The sequence below is a fragment of the Danio aesculapii genome, chromosome 10 (assembly GCF_903798145.1).
Source record: "Danio aesculapii chromosome 10, fDanAes4.1, whole genome shotgun sequence".
Lineage (NCBI taxonomy): Eukaryota > Metazoa > Chordata > Actinopteri > Cypriniformes > Danionidae > Danio > Danio aesculapii.
Window position 1 is genome coordinate 2,300,311 of NC_079444.1, and position 17,383 is coordinate 2,317,693.

The window sequence follows — 17,383 nt, forward strand, 5'->3', positions numbered from 1 at the left end:
TAAACAGAAGCACACACATTTAAATGAAGCATTACTCTGTGTGAAAATATTCGTAAATACTACAATTCAATTGCAAAATTGCAAGTTGATACTACACATATAACGTGAGATGGACATCGCCATGTGTACTTGCGGCCGATGCGTCATTCATAAAAGCAGAACACGCAGGATTCAACACGGAAATTCACCAATTACTCCCCAAATACATGCAAGTAAGTGGCTGGACTTAGAGAGGAGTAGATTCAATTTTATAGTTACTTTCAGTATGTGTATCTGATATGATTAAAACACATCCGCAAATTATATTTAATGGATTGTTAGATTTCCTTGTGTGTTTTACAAACGCTAAAGTTCTTGTTTTACTAGTACTTGTGTGTATTTACATGTCTAAATCATAAATTAAGCAACAGGCCGTAAAAGGCTGCATAATTGTGATAATATAACACGTCTTTCTCAGCAGAGTTAAGTTGGTCTTGTTTTCGGAACACTTCGAAGCACTTTTCCGACGGTCCCTTACTGAGAGATTAGTTCAGCGTGAGCTCTCTCTGGCTAAACGCATATTGCGACTGCTCAAGCAGTGCTCGTAATATCGAGCGAAAAAAGAAAGACAGCTGTGAAACATAACCAGCTTTGTCTTTTCTGTAGGGAATACAGTTTAGATCTTTTTAGGGTGAGAGGTTTTTTAGTTAATGCCGTCCGTCACTGAATGTGTCAGGAATACCGAAAACAAAACCAACGTAACCCCGCTGTCTTTCTCTGGCTCAGCGCCAGACAAGACACCAGCACTAGGGACTTTACGGTTCTCACTTCGAAACGGAACAAAAGTAGGATTCTGTAACGTTAGTGATTTACCGTGATTTACCCAGCTGTAGCTGATGCTCCCTTCCGCGTCATCCCTGTCTTTGACTGCAAAGTGAATGAATGAAGCTCGTGGCAGATTCGCCCTGTGATTGGCTGAGTGATCGTTCACTCAAATCAAGTAACAAATCAGAGAACACTTGCGGCCGCTAGGTCAAATAAAACATGTGGGCCAGTCGAGGGACATAATAACCTGTTTCCAAAAAGTGAGGGGGACGTGTGTCCCCCGTCCCCCCCGGTTGCTACGCCCCTGTATATATGGCATGTAGAGCTCTGGGGTCAGGAAATTCTCAGAAGTCCACACTCATCATTCAGAGTCCCGTCAGATCCTCTTCAACATGTAGTTTGTCTGTTCTGGTGTTGTTTCACGGTTTGTTAGAGCGCTGTGATCTTCTTTTTGTGCTGTCAGCGTCTCGATCGTGAGCTGCTCTTTGTCTTGCATTCAGACAGACTGTGTTTTCTCTTGTCTAAACACACTGAGTGTGCGAGCGCTCAGGCTCTCCATGTGTTTACGCATGTCTGGACTGACCTTTGACTGCCTGAGGTCAGCGCGGGTCAGCGCAGGACGGGCTGTTGGATGAGTTGGGTCTGTTCCTCGACCTGTTTAAACATCTCTGACCTCTCATGGCTGTTTCTCACCTCGTCTCGCTGTGGTCAATGACTGCGGATATGAGGGATAAAGTGAGACGGACACTTCTGATGACAGACCAGCTTTACAGAAACTCTTTTCCATCACTTTCCTTCATCTTACGAGGCTTAAAGGCCTGTTCACATTTATACTTGCCTGGTCCCAGCATGAAGCACTTCACTTTCTTCTTATTTTGTTGCGTTACAGCCAGAATTGATTAACTCTTAAACACAGAGAGCTATTTTGTGGGAACCTGACTGGCCTTGTTAATTTTTTTAGTGTTGATTTCTTTTGAAGAATCAATGTTGTCAAAATGTGATGTAACCAAACTTACTCCGCAGCCCCTGAAGGTTCAAATGGGTCATATATTGCTGGAAAGCTGACAATCTCTTCTTTATGTCACTCTTTAAATGGTACATACACTCACCACTTTATTAGGTACACCTGTCCAACTGCTCGTTAACGCACGTTTCTAATCAGCCAATCACATGGCAGCAACTCAATGCATGTAGACATGGTCAAGACAATCTGCTGCAGTTCAAACCGAGCATCAGAATGGGGAAGGAGGACGATTTAAGTGACTTTGAACGTGGCATGGTTGTTGGTGCCAGACGGGCTGCTCTGAGTATTTCAGAAACTGCTGATCTACTGGGATTTTCACGCACAACCATCTCTAGGGTTTACAGAGAATGGTCTGAAAAAGAGGAAATATCCAGTGAGCGGCAGTTCTGTGGGCGCAAATGCCTTGCTGATGCAGGTCAGAGGAGAATGGCCAGACTGGTTCCAGCAGATAGAAAGGCAACAGTAGCTCAAATAAGCACTCGTTACAAGCGAGGTCTGCAGAAGAGCATCTCTGAACACACAACACGTCCAACCTTGAGGCAGATGGGCTACAGCAGCAGAAGACCACACTGTGTCGGCTAAGAACAGGAAACTGAGGCTACAATTCACACAGGCTCACCAAAACTGGACAATAGAAGATTGGAGAAACGTTGCCTGGTCTGATGAGTCTCCATTTCTGCTGCTACATTCGGATGCTCGGGTCAGAATTTGGTGTCAACAACATGAAAGCATGGATCCATCCTGCCTTGTATTCAGTTCAGGCTGCTGGGAGGGTAACTGTGTGGGAGGGTATTTTTTGTGCCAATTGTGGCTACCTAAGCCTACCTACCTTGAGCCTACCCTGAGTATTGTTGCTGACCAATCCCTTTATGACCACAGTGTCTCCATCTTCTGATGGCTACTTCCAGCAGGATAACGCACCATGTCTTAAAGAGTGAATCATCTCAGACTGATTTCTTCAAAATGACAATGAGTTCACTGTACTCAAACGGCCTCCACAGTCACCAGAAGTCAATCCAATAGAGCACCTTTGGGATGTGGTGGAACGATAGAATCACATCATGGACAAATCTGCAGCAACTGCGTGATGCTATCATGTCAATATGGAGCAAAATCTCTGAGGAATATTTCCAGTACCTTGTTGAATTTACGCCATGAAGGATTAAGGCAGTTCTGAAGGCAAAAGGGGGTCCAACCCGGTACTAGTAAGGTGTACCTAATAAAGTGGCCAGTGAGTGTAAGTGGTGATTTAAATGTAAACGGTACAGCTCGGATCAAAAGTTATTAAACATTATAGATTAATACTTGTTTTTTTTTAGTAATAGGTGGCTGTCCAGGTCCCTAAGGGTTAAAATCATTGTTTTCCTCATAATTCTACACACAATATCTCACAGTGACAGAAGTTCTTTTCACAAAAATCGTTACAAAATTATTATAAACCAAAAAATCTAACATAAGTATTCACAGCATTTGTGATGATTATCAAAATTAAGCTCAGATGCTCTTTCAATTGATCATCCTTGAGATGTTTTTTTGACTTTACCTGTGGTAATAGAAAGCATCCTGACCAACTGCGTCACAGTCTGGTATGGAAGCTGCTCTGTTGCTGAGCGTAAGGCACTGCAGCGGGTGGTGGAAACTGCCCAACGCATCACAGGGACCACACTGCCAGCCATAGAGGACATCCAGAAGAAACACTGTCTGCGCCGAGCACGCAGTATTCTTAAGGACTCCTCTCACCCTGCTCACAGACTGTTTTCTCTCCTACCTTCCGGCAGGCGCTTCAGGCTCCCCCGGACAAAAACCAGCAGACTGAGGAACAGCTTTTTCCCCAAAGCTGTCTCCCTTTTGAACTCTGCCCCTCACTGACTCTTTTGCCCCCCCCAATACACCCCCCCCCCCACACTCCTCTAACTTATACTCCTCACAATCACTGCACTATTTAACATTTGCACATTTAAAGTTTGCACATATTCATTGCACTGATTCACTTATCTGAACTGTACATACCCACTGCACATGGACATTTGTAATTATGTTTATCTGCACACTTCTGCTATTAATAGTATCCTGTACATATATTCATTTATTGTAAATCTGTTCAAAGCTAATACAACCTGTATATAATGTTGATAGTACATCCATCTGTAAATATCACCATAGTTTTTCTATAACTGCACTTTATAACTTATACCTGTATCCTGCACTTGCTGCTATTGCACTGCTGGTTAGACCTAAACTGCATTTCGTTGCCTTGTACTTGTACATGTGTGATGACAATAAAGTTGAATCTTATCTAATCTAAATCCAGTTGATTTGGACATTTTCCACATTTGGAAAGGCATCAAAATGTGTGGAACAAATCTAACCGTGTTCTGTAGTCGTGGACGTTTCTATTGTCTGATCAACATTGCATTTATTCTGATCAAGACCCGCCCACTTTAACAGTTCGAGATCGTTTGATTGACACGTCAAGTCACCAACCACAGTTAGCTTTGTTTTCAGGTGCCATCTGGAGGCCTGTTTATGTCAACCGAGTCGATGGTTCAGTTTTGGGATTGAGCTGAAGACTCTGATGTTCAGGATTATCTGTCCTTAGACTCTCGCCGTCCTGTGCTCTTGCATGTCTGTTTCCTGTGAATCTCATTACTCCACAATAGTCTGGTTGGGCCGGGTCGAGGATCTTCATGTTTCTCTGTTGTGTTTGCATTTCCCCGTGTCCCGCTCGACAGCTGTAATGTGTTCAGCAGATGGAGGGAAGAGAATGGCGATTTCACAGATCCTTCAAATGTGCCTGTCATGCTGATGTACTGTCCTCTCTCGTTTCCCTGCGTTTATGACTAGCAGAGATGCTCACTTCTGTCACCACTGCTGAGTGACGCCAAACTCACTCAAATGTCGGTGTACATCATTTATTTGAGATTTCTACAATTTGCATTTATATATTATTATTTAGTTATTTAATTGGCATATGATAATAGTAATTATTACATGGCTCTTTGGAATACTTAATTCTGATTGGCCAGTCACAACATTCTAAGGTATATCTCCAAACATCACCATCTATGAATCCTTAATAATCATAAACTTTGATTATTGTGTCTCACCTTGTGTTTGGAGGCATGGCATCATGGCACACTTAGTAGTGCTTGAAGGCATTGTGTCTTTAGAGCAGTGTTTCTCAACCACGTTCCAGGAGGGCCACCAGCACTGCAAGTTTTGGATGTTTTGTTTGTCTGTCACACCCATTACAGGTCTTTCAGTCACTGCTAATGAGCTGATGCTCTGAATCAAGTGTGTTTGGTTAAAGAGACATGGAAATGTGCTGAGCTGGTGGTCCTCCAGGAGCGTGGTTGAGAAACAGAGTACGAAGATATGGCTGTTCAGGTCCCGATAATGCATTTTTGTGGTAAGTGGCACCTGTTTTCATATATATATATTTTTTTGGCAGTGAGTGTTCTGTGTGCTGACATGGACACTGGGTGCTTCGTGTTCTAACCGCCTGCTGCACATTGCATTTTTGACGGAGCGCCATGTGTGCCTGCCGTTAAAAAATAAAACCTGCTCTGTGCAGAAAAAGCACCTGATGTCATGTGCTTCAGCATCAAGACCATTAATACAGTGGTTGCCTAGCAACATTAAAAAGTGAAGCACACTAAAAAAGCAACTGTGGTCCACCTCCGACATCTAAATCCTCACGTTCATTATCGTTAAAGGTGACCCAGTCTTTTTTCCATTGATTGTGCAGTACTAATATGGAGCTGGTTTGGGCGTGTATTATGCAAATGACGAAACCTCATGCATAAAGGCACTCATTTAGAAGTCTCCAAATTCACTAACAGAAGAACACTAATGAAATCAAGCCTATGTGAAGATGCATGTTGTGAATTAGGTGGAAAGTTTAGCTCAAATGTGTGTATAAATATGAGATGTGCACATTATTAGTGAATGAGACCCAATGTTGTGTGTCTAATAGTTTAGTTTTATAGCAGGTGGCTGTGTAATAAGCTGGATAATGTACATCCACAAGGCTGTTTTCACAGAATTCGACCATCAGTCTTGTATAACAGCTGCTGGTCTTTTGTCTGTGAGAATAACTTCCTGGATTCAAGCTTGCTTAGACTGACTTTATTTAACCCCCTTTGAATCCAGCACTCCAAATGATAGTACTTCATATCTTAACTGTCTGCTAGGTCATTTAGGGTGTACTCACACTCGGCTATCCCAACCATGCCCGTTCACATTTTCCGGTTCGTTTGACAAGTGCTCCGAATCACGCCCGGACCCAGTCTGAAGAGTTTCAGTGTGGTACGCTTGTAGTGTGAGTGCAAAGCGCGCTTGAGTGCGAAACTGAAGACACGACGTGACTTTTAAGGGACTGTTTCATATGAATTTATTAATCATTCATACTGTTTAATGAACGCAAATTCTCATAGTTTATTAAAGATGCAAACCCCTCACTGCACAACAGCTGATACCTTCAGCAAACCTCCTAAAACCTGCAGCATGAGGACCTGCAGCATCAAAAGTGCTGGATCTGTTCCGCAAGATTTTCGACTGCATGTCACTGCATCCCAAACGACTAAAAATAGAGCGCTTCTGTTAAACTGAACAGTCGCAGCATCCCTGTCGAGCTCAGAAGGTAAAATTGCAATGTGAGGGGGGCCGAGGGAGACTGGGTAGCAGGTCGCACACCAGAAGCGCCGCTCTGGTCATACATTTCAGAATTCTAAACATAGGTTTCAATCAGGATACACACACCGGCGCGCAAGTCGGCGGCTGTCTGCGGCGCTTAACCACGACTCAGGACATCGTTCATTTTTCTGAATGCGAATGTGCGCATCTGGTGTGCGCGTCATACGCAGTGTGTGACGGCCTTTAAAGCATCTTGAAGGGCTGAAATGTCTGAGCCGCACCATTCTAGCTACTGGTGTTCCTCAGGGCTCTGTTCTTGGACCTCTTCTCTTCTTCATTTATAGGGAATTACTGGGCTCTGTCATTCAGAAACATGGATCAAACTTCATAATTTAGGAAAAGAAGGATGTGGGAACTAGCGAGCACTTTTAAACACTTTTTATACAATATAAACAAAATAAAACCTGCCGCGACAGCTCCTCATGGACGACACAAACGAAACACAAACATAACTGCAACGATCAGTGTCAGATAGTTATAATGGTTTGTTTTTGTTTATTAGTATTATTTATTTATTTATTTATTTATTTATTTATTTATTTATGTTTTGTTTTATAGAATAATTTCTGTGGCGAACCCTCTGCTTCCCTGTTATTAGCTTCATAATCAAACTCTACAATGTGAACAGACCCTCGATCTGCTCTCCCAGTTAATGAGCAATATATATATATTTATTTCCTCTGGAAGGCTCTCGGACTCTCCTGTTTCTCAGCTCAGATTCTCATTCACGTCTCTCATCTGCTTTTAAACCAGATTTTCTCCGCTTTTCCTCACTTTCAATAATGATTTGCCTCATTTCCTGCAGGAATGTTTCTAGAGCAGAAAAACTCACAGACGTTCATTGTGAAGATGGTGGCGAGCAGCTTGAATGATCTGATCATGTTTTTAAAATGAGAAAATGATGGAAGGCGATGCAGTGGCGCAGTAGGTAGCGCTGTCGCCTCACAGCAAGAAGGTCGCTGGTTTGAGCCTCGGCTGGATCAGTATGCATTTCTGTGTGGAGTTTGCATGTTCTCCCTGCGTTCGCGTGAGTTTCCTCTGGGTGCTCCGGTTTCCCCCACAGTCCAAACACATGCGGTACTGGTGAATTGGGTAGGCTAAAATGTCCATAGTGTATGTGTGTGTGAATAAGTGTGGATGTGTTTCCCAGTGATGGGTTGCGGCTGGAAGGGCATCCGCTGCATAAAACAAATGCTGGATAAGTTGGTGGTTCATTCCACTGTGGCGACCCCAGATTAATAAAGGGACTAAGCCGAACAGAAAATGAATGAATGAATGAAAATGATGGAAACATTTGCGTGCTCATGTCTATGAGTTTGGGTGCACGTTGATGTGTGTGCTATTTATTTAGTTATTTTATAACATGCACTTTTTAAATGTATTTTTATTTACAGATTTGTTTATATTTATTTAATATATTTAGTTTCAAATGTTTACATGTCTTGTTCTGTAAATATTGTTCTGCATACTCTTTATTGTGCAACATACTAGTATTGAACCAAAGTGACATTTAAAGGCTTAACTAGGTTAACGTTAGGTTAATTATGCAAGTCATTGGACAACAGTGGTTTGTTCTGTAGACAATTGGGGAAAAAAATCTAAAGGAGATATTAATTTAGACCTCAAAAATACATATTTTTACAAATATTTTTTTTCCAGCCAATAAAAAAGTTTAAATAAAAAATATATTTTAGAGCAGTGTTTCCCAACCCTGTTCCTGGAGGCACACCAACAGTACATATTTTGGATGTCTCCCTTATCTGACCCATTCACTTCAGGTGTTGGAGTCTCTTCTGATGTTATGATGAGTTGATTCAGGTGTGTTTGATTAGGGAGAGGTTGAAAATGTGTACTGTTGGTGTGCCTTTAGGAACAGGGTTGGGAAACACTGTTTTAGGCAGTCCTCTGAAAAGTGTCCTTACTCTGTTAAACAGCACTTGTGAAATATTTAAAAAAGAATTAAAATTAGCAGAGCTAATCATTTATTAACTGTGTATTTGAGTGTGTGTGTGTGTGTGTGTGTGTGTGTGTGTATATTTCTACACTATTTTAGTCTTTAGTATTTTATTAAATAATTAAATGTGCGTTTCATTTGAAATGTTCTGATGATCTATCTAAATTAAATTTCTATAACTATTACAGCAAACGGTGCAATAAATGTATTTAAGTATTTATTCATTCCTTTTTGAGATTTTCTATAAATGAAATGATCAAATCTTGTTTATTATAGTAGGTTTTTATAGTGTTTGCTGATGGTTTTTGTATGTTCCCGCTGGGTGTTGATGTAACAGTTTCGTTCTGCTTTACATCTGCTGTGATAAAGGAAATAGTATAAGGTAATAAATAATAAAGGAAACTGAACTGATATTATTTCTATTCATGTAAAACAGAACACAGTATAAGATAAATCAATTGTTTTATTTAAATAATTCTGTGTATTTTTATTTGATTAATTATTTTTTATGATAATACTTTTGATATTGTACTGATTTTATTTTTAATAATACCAGTATAATATTATTTTTATTCATTTAAAACAGTAAATGTAAATGATTTATAGTGTGATTTTTATCTGATTAATTGATTTATGAAATTATTTTGATTTACTGAAATTGTTTTGTTAATATTGTCAGTATAATATTATTTTATTCTGATAAAAAGAACTGATATTATTTTTATTACTTTAAAACAGAACACAGTATAACATAATTATTTTTAACCATTTAAATCATTTATATTTGCATTTATACGTTTTGATTAATTGTTATGATGTTATTTTGATATTATTTATGGAAAATAATATCAGTTTAATATTGTTTTAATTAATTTAAAACAGAACATAGTATAAGATAAAACATTTCTGAAATAATTTCAATCTATAGTATGTTTTTATTTGATAAATTTTTATCATATTATTTTTAAAATTATCAGTGTAATATTATTTTTATTCTGATATTATTTTTAAAATTATCAGTGTAATATTATTTTTATTCTGATATTATTTTAAAAATGATCAGTGTAATATTATTTTTATTCTGATATTATTTTAAAAATGATCAGTGTAATATTATTTTTATTCTGATATTATTTTTAAAATGATCAGTGTAATATTATTTTTATTCTGATATTATTTTAAAAATGATCAGTGTAATATTATTTTTATTCTGATATTATTTTAAAAATGATCAGTGTAATATTATTTTTATTCTGATATTATTTTAAAAATGATCAGTGTAATATTATTTTTATTCTGATATTATTTTTAAAATGATCAGTGTAATATTATTTTTATTCTGATATATTTTTAAAATGATCAGTGTAATATTATTTTTATTCTGATATTATTTTAAAATGATCAGTGTAATATTATTTTTATTCTGATATTATTTTTAAAATGATCAGTGTAATATTATTTTTATTTCGATATATTTTTAAAATGATCAGTGTAATATTATTTTTATTTCGATATATTTTTAAAATGATCAGTGTAATATTATTTTTATTCTGATATATTTTTAAAATGATCAGTGTAATATTATTTTTATTCTGATATATTTTTAAAATGATCAGTGTAATATTATTTTTATTCTGATATTATTTTAAAATGATCAGTGTAATATTATTTTTATTCTGATATTATTTTTAAAATGATCAGTGTAATATTATTTTTATTCTGATATATTTTTAAAATGATCAGTGTAATATTATTTTTATTCTGATATTATTTTAAAATGATCAGTGTAATATTATTTTTATTCTGATATTATTTTAAAATGATCAGTGTAATATTATTTTTATTCTGATATTATTTTAAAATGATCAGTGTAATATTATTTTTATTCTGATATTATTTTTAAAATGATCAGTGTAATATTATTTTTATTTCGATATATTTTTAAAATGATCAGTGTAATATTATTTTTATTTCGATATATTTTTAAAATGATCAGTGTAATATTATTTTTATTCTGATATTATTTTAAAAATGATCAGTGTAATATTATTTTTATTCTGATATTATTTTTAAAATGATCAGTGTAATATTATTTTTATTCTGATATTATTTTTAAAATGATCAGTGTAATATTATTTTTATTTCGATATATTTTTAAAATGATCAGTGTAATATTATTTTTATTTCGATATATTTTTAAAATGATCAGTGTAATATTATTTTTATTCTGATATTATTTTAAAATGATCAGTGTAATATTATTTTTATTCTGATATTATTTTAAAATGATCAGTGTAATATTATTTTTTTTCTGATATTATTTTAAAATGATCAGTGTAATATTATTTTTTTCTGATATTATTTTGAGCATTTTAAAACAGAACATTGCATAAGATATAACATTTTTTTATTATTATTTAAATCATTTATAGTGGGTTTTTAATGTATTATTTTTTTAATTAAATAAAATTTTGAGCTTTTTTAATTTTCATCTGATCCTCAGGACTGTGCGCACGTGGGACTTGACCTCCGAAAAGAAGCACAAGTCGGTGTTCAAGCCTCGATCTCAGCAGGGCAAGAGAGTGACTCCCACCTGCTGCACCTACAGCCGAGACGGCAAACTCATTGCCGCAGGCTGCCAGGACGGGACCATCCAGATCTGGGACCGGAACCTGAGCGTAAGTGTGTTTTTCCCCATATCTTTACTGCATCTCTGAGTCAGATATATGGTGGGGTATATCGTATGGAGTCAGATATATCGTTTGAGCATCGATTTCATAATGTGTGCATCCACAAAATATATGTATACGCACAGCTAGTGTTTTTTTCTCCTTTGTTAAACTTCTGGTGAACGATTAATCCATTCATCAATTTTCCTTCAGCATAGTCCCTTATTTATCAGGGGTCGCCACAGTGGAATGAACCATCAACTTATCCAGCGTATGTTTTATGCAACCGATACCCTTCTAGCTGCAACCCAGTACTGGGAAACATCCATGCACACTCATTCACACACACACTCATACATTCAGCCAATTTAGTTCATCAGTTCCCCTATAGCGCATGTGTTTGGACTGTGGGGGAAACCGGAGCACCCGGAGGAAACCCACGAGAACATGCAAACTCCACATGGAACTGCCAAATGACCCAGCTGAGACTTGAACCAGCGACTTTCTTGCTGTGAGGCCACAGTGCAAACCACTGAGCCACCGTGTCACCCTGAAAGGTTAATGTGAGTTTTAATTTTCAATGTACAGCATCAACGTTGTGATGTATTTCAAATACAAGCAGTTAAGACTTAAGCATTCGTTTAGTTGATCAAGCGTAAAACGAGATGAAAGACGAGCGTCTTCAGGAGCAGCGAGGAAACTCCATTGAAAATACTGTGGTAAAATAAATGTCCATATTTTAAAGACATGGTGCGGGGCATTGGAATTGAATGCAGTGCTTCTTGTACATTCTGAGACTCGCTTTATATCGGATATCAATCACGCACTGAATAATATCATGTTAATTTTATGTTTACCAAGTTTTCCCCCATTAAATGAGGAAAAATCTGGAACAAAAAATACAAAGTCAATTTTATATGTACATTTACATTTAGTCATTTAGCAGACGCTTTTATCCAAAGCGACTTACAAATGAGGACAAGGAAGCAATTTACACAACTATAAGAGCAGCAGTGAACAAGTGCTGTAGACAAGTTTCAGGTGTGTAAAGTCTAAGAAGCAAAGCATTAGTAATGTTATGTTTTTTTGTTGAGAGAGAGAGAGAGAGAGAGAGAGAGTACAGTTAGTGGTATAGCCAGAGAGGCAGTTACAGATTAGGAAGGAAAGTGGAGACTAAACAGTTGAGTTTTTAGTCGTTTCTTGAAGACAGCAAGTGACTCTGCTGTTCTGATGCAGTTAGGGAGTTCATTCCACCAACTGGGCAGATTGAATGCGAGAGTTCGGGAAAGTGATTTCTTCCCTCTTAGGGATGGAACCACGAGGCTACGTTCATTCACAGAACGCAAGTTTCTGGAGGGCACATACATCTGCAGAAGTGAGAGCAGATAAGGAGCAAAGCCAGAGGTCGCTTTGTAAGCAAACATCAGAGCTTTGAATTTGATGCGAGCAGCAACTGGCAGCCAGTGCAAACGGGTGAGTAGCGGAGTGACATGTGCTCTTTTGGGTTCATCAAAGACCACTCGTGCTGCTGCGTTCTGAAGCAGCTGAAGAGGTTTGATAGAGTTAGCTGGAAGCCCGGCTAGTAGAGAGTTGCAATAGTCCAGTTTGGAGAGAACAAGAGCTTGAACAATAAGTTGAGCTGTATGTTCAGATATGAAGGGTCGGACCTTTCTGATGTTGTAGAGTGCGAATCTGCAAGATCGAGCAGTTCTAGAAATGTGCTCAGAGAAGTTTAGTTGGTCATCAATCGTTACTCAAAGGCTTTTTACCATTTTGGATGCAGTAATGGTTGCCCCATATGTACATACATTTAGCACTGAATGGGGTCAAATTGACCCCAAGGATAATAGAGGGGGTGAACTGTTATAGATTGAAAGTTTATTCTTAAATTTGCATGTGTTTTTAACATTTGGGCGCAATAAATTATGGTTTTATAGGTGCAACAAAGATTTGACTTGTTTCAAGTACCAATATCTACAACCCCAAATCAGAATGAGGACGCAAAAAACAAACAAAAAGAAAGTAGTGATTTCTAAATCTGCTTTGACCTGTATTTCATTTCATTTCATTAATGTTCATTCTGTTATGTACGTCATTCGTTCATTCATTTTCCTGCAGCTTAGTCCCTGATTATCTGCGCTCACCACAGCAGAATGAACCACCAACTATTCTGGCATATGTTTCAAGCAGCGGATGCATTTCCAGCCGCAACCTAGTACTGGAAAACACCCATACACTCTCCTATTCACACACACACACACTCATACACTACAGCCAATTTAGATCCATCCAATTCCCCTATGCCGCATGTGTTTGTGTGGGGGAAACCGGAGCACCGGGAGGAAACCCACGCCAACACGGGAAAAACATGCAAACTCCACACAGAAAAGCCAACTGGGACTCGAACCAGCGACTTTCTTGCTGTGAGGCAACAGTACTAACCACTGAGCCACCATGCTGCCGTTGTTTAGTACATTTTAAATCAAAAATAAGATTATTTAACACAGCCCATTGGCAGATAATGTTGCTCGTCAAAAAGGTTGCTCTTTATTTTGACTCGTTTCTTCTGAAGGTGAAAGCAAAAGAATATTTTTACTTGATCCACAATTTTGAGATATTTGGACTAGAAATGAGAAGCAAAGGAAGAAAAGCATGTTTTTTGGCATTGTGATTATTCAGTTTCTGTACCTGAATATTGGTTAGACTCTCCAGAATACTGCCAAATAGACCGTCATGTGAAACTGTATTCATATCACAATATTGATTGATGAACAATAAAATATGGCACGGTCAGATTTTTCCAATATCTTGCAGCCCTTACATACTGGCCAATAAAGCTCTGCTGTTCAGTGTCAGTGCTGACGGAGCGTGCAGGACGACTGACCGTTCCGGATGCAGAGGTCAGAGGTCATCAGCCGCTGACACTGAGCAGGTCTTCAGTGGATCTGGGCTGTAAATGATCAGCGTGGGTGTCCTGCTGTCTGCTCTGACTGGGATGAATGGGGCAGAAATGGGCTGATTTGCTGCTGTTTGTTTGGTCAGGGCATCACACTGGTGGTCCTGAGCGCCGGATGACACCACTGAGGCTTTTTCTTGGTTACTGGTGTTCTTCAGGGCTCTGTTTCTGGACCGCTTCTCTTCTTCATTTACATGGCAATACTGGGTCTGTCATCCATTGTTCAAACGTCATCATTTAGGTGAAGAAGAAGGTGGGAAATAACGAACGTTTTAAACTAGGGCTGCTCAATCATGGGAAAAATCCTAATTGTGATTATTTAAAATGATTATCAGCGGGCCATATGTCCAAAAAGTTTTATATATATGTGTGTGTGTGAAGTTTAAGCTCAAAATACAGCACAAATAATGTTTTCTAGCTCTCTGAAACTGACCCTTTTAGGCTTTGATCCTAATTGTGGCGTTTTGGTGACTGTTGCTTTAAATGCAAATGAGATTGGGCTCTTTATATAAGAGGGCGGAGCTATAAATGCCTGTGTGTCAGCATAGTGGCAGATTCAAAAACCTTAGTCCGGAGAATGTTAATCAAAGTGTTTCTGCAGAAACTAAATAAAATGAATACACTTTTACCATTAGAAGCTGGTTATTTTCACACACTATTGCCACACAACTGTGTTTAAACCCATTATAAAGGTGATTTTTGAATAATAGGTCCACTTTAAGAGTCATTTGTTGTTTTGAGGTGATTTTGGGGCCCTTAAGATATTTTGACGTTGCCTGGCATTTGTGTTTATTTCAGCTACTAATAACATAGTACTGGCCAACATGTATTTTTTTTGTATTCAGCACAAACTGTGCTACAATAATATGTGAGAAATATTGATGTAGATGCTTGTGTTTTTTAGAAAAACAAATTATGCATGTTAGTAGGTTTTGGAGACAAAAATGTAGCTGAAATAAGGTCTAAAAAACCACACTGAATGGGCCTGTTCAAGATTTTTAAGTAACCAGTCTTGTAGGCTATAATGTTTACTTCACAATTATGTGAACATTATTTTGTTCTCTCATTCAAAGAAAACATTACAATGATTTACATTTTGTTAAGTCTGTTTTAGGAGTGACAATGGTGCTGAATAAATCACACCTGGAGAGACAAAAGACACTCCCCCTCTGGCTAATGTTCACCCATCAATGTCAATGTCAATTTTATTTATATAGCACTATTTAACACAACCAGAGGTTGACCAATATGCTGCACAGTACAAATCAAAACAGATAAAAACAAATACATATATAAAATTATAAAATTATAGATAAAACAGACAATTTTCACTGATAAAATGCTAAATCAAAGAGGTAAGTTTTCAACCTAGATCAAGGGCGTTGTAAAGCAGTGTCCAGCTGCAAAAGCTAGCCCAAACTAAATGCTTGTTGTATCGCTTGCTGTATTATGACCATGTAAACACTATGGGTGAACAGTGTATGTGCACTTATACAGCATGCACAAAAAATATATTTGAAATGGTATAAAACGTGTTTGCAAAACTGTTGCAATAAAAACTTAATCCAGCATTTAATAATAATTTCTGAATGACTCTGACACACTGAAGTAGCGTAATGACAAAAGCTTTAAACACAAGAATAAATAATATTTTAAACATGAAAAAACAATTACTTTAAATCAAAATAATATTTTAAGACTTAATAATATATAATATTATGTATATAATATATATATATATATATATATATATATAATAATATAATAATATAATATAATATTATATATATATATATATATATATATATATATATATATATATATATATATATATATAATTTTTTTTTTTAATATATATATATATATATATATATATATATATATATTTTTTTTTTTTTTTATATATATATTTTTTCAAAATAATTGAAGCTTAACTCTTTCCAAACTTTGTCTGGATCAACTATGGTAAAATAAATAAAAAATAAATAACACGTATAACATGAGTCACGTTCTAAATAAAGCAGCATCAGGTCACGGTGGTCCCATGCGGTCAAATGGGCTATAATTTCAACTTGTTCCTGAGAATGAAAATGAAACGAGACTGAGAAACTAGACATAGTGTTGGTTTCATACTGACTACTTTATCAAACAATATTTGTTTTCAACATGCTCTCGCTGCATTTAAAAGTAGACACTTTCTATAGATATATTCTATAGATACATAGATTTCTATTAAAATAAGCTGTCTCATGTCTGTGTGTTCTGTTTTCACAGTTTCAGTTCATTTCAGTGACGTGTTTCTAAAAACAGTTCGTGGAGAGGGAAAAGAAATAATGCCTACAGTGTTGCAAAAAGCACACACTTTTGTTGTTATTGTGAGTGTACACAAATAAGTAGACACCTGACAGGTAAATGGTGTATAACACTTGTATCTTTGTGACCGAAATCAAGTGTCTTTGGCACTGATAAGAAAAAAGAGATGCTGAAAGCATGAACAGGGTCCTCAGAGGGTTAATGTGTTGTTAAATGCTGATGGCTTATTTTTTAAAAGGTTGAAATATGTATTGATGATGTTTTTAATGTAAAATTCAGATTTAGACCTTTGAGATTTCAGAATTCGTGATGTCTATAGAGCTTTACTGGGATGTAAAAGCGATTATATGTTTTCTTTCTTGTTTGCATGTAGTCACCGTTCCGCCAGACGATCTGAATGTTTGGCAGCTCACATAGCAGTAGAGAATCTGAGCTGGTGCATTCAGCCTTGTCTTTTAATGGGAAAAACAAACTCTGAGTCATTCTGAGTGGTGATTATTATCTCTGGGGGTCTAAGCGGACGAACGGATGGTCCACTTTGACACTGATCTGTTTAATATCAGGAGGTGAGAGAGAGAGGCTTTAGCAGTGCGTCCATCATCTGCTCACAGCTGTTCTTCACTGTGTGCTGAACGCAATCAGGACACATGCAGAAAGTGTTGCTGAAGCTATTCTACAAGATTGAGGAGGTGTTGCTCATACTGCTGCTCTTTTCCCATCATGCGCTCACTCTGATGGATGATGCTGCCACTTTCTTCACACAATTTATTTTAGCTAAAGGTTTGGGCTTTCAGAGTCTGTAATATACATATGTGTTAGGGGTGGGACTGTTTACAAAATCGCAGATTCGTTTTATATCATAGTTTTGTGGTTACGGTTTTTGGTTTGATTTGGTAAAAAAGGCTGTACATTGTAAGAAAATCTACATTTTATAGTATTTTAGCCCTTGTTATTGTTTAAATTGACTA

The 17,383-nt window shown here is 37.1% G+C and overlaps 1 protein-coding gene across 1 annotated transcript in view; it reads left to right on the forward strand.

The window, feature by feature from the left end:
- LOC130236296 (WD repeat-containing protein 70) overlaps nucleotides 1-17,383 on the forward strand; it is a 110,866-nt gene that overhangs the window by 38,954 nt on the left and 54,529 nt on the right. Inside the window, exon 10 of the mRNA XM_056466967.1 lies at nucleotides 10,981-11,155. Within this exon, the coding sequence (XP_056322942.1) occupies nucleotides 10,981-11,155 (175 nt within the window). The remainder of the gene's footprint in view (nucleotides 1-10,980; nucleotides 11,156-17,383) is intronic.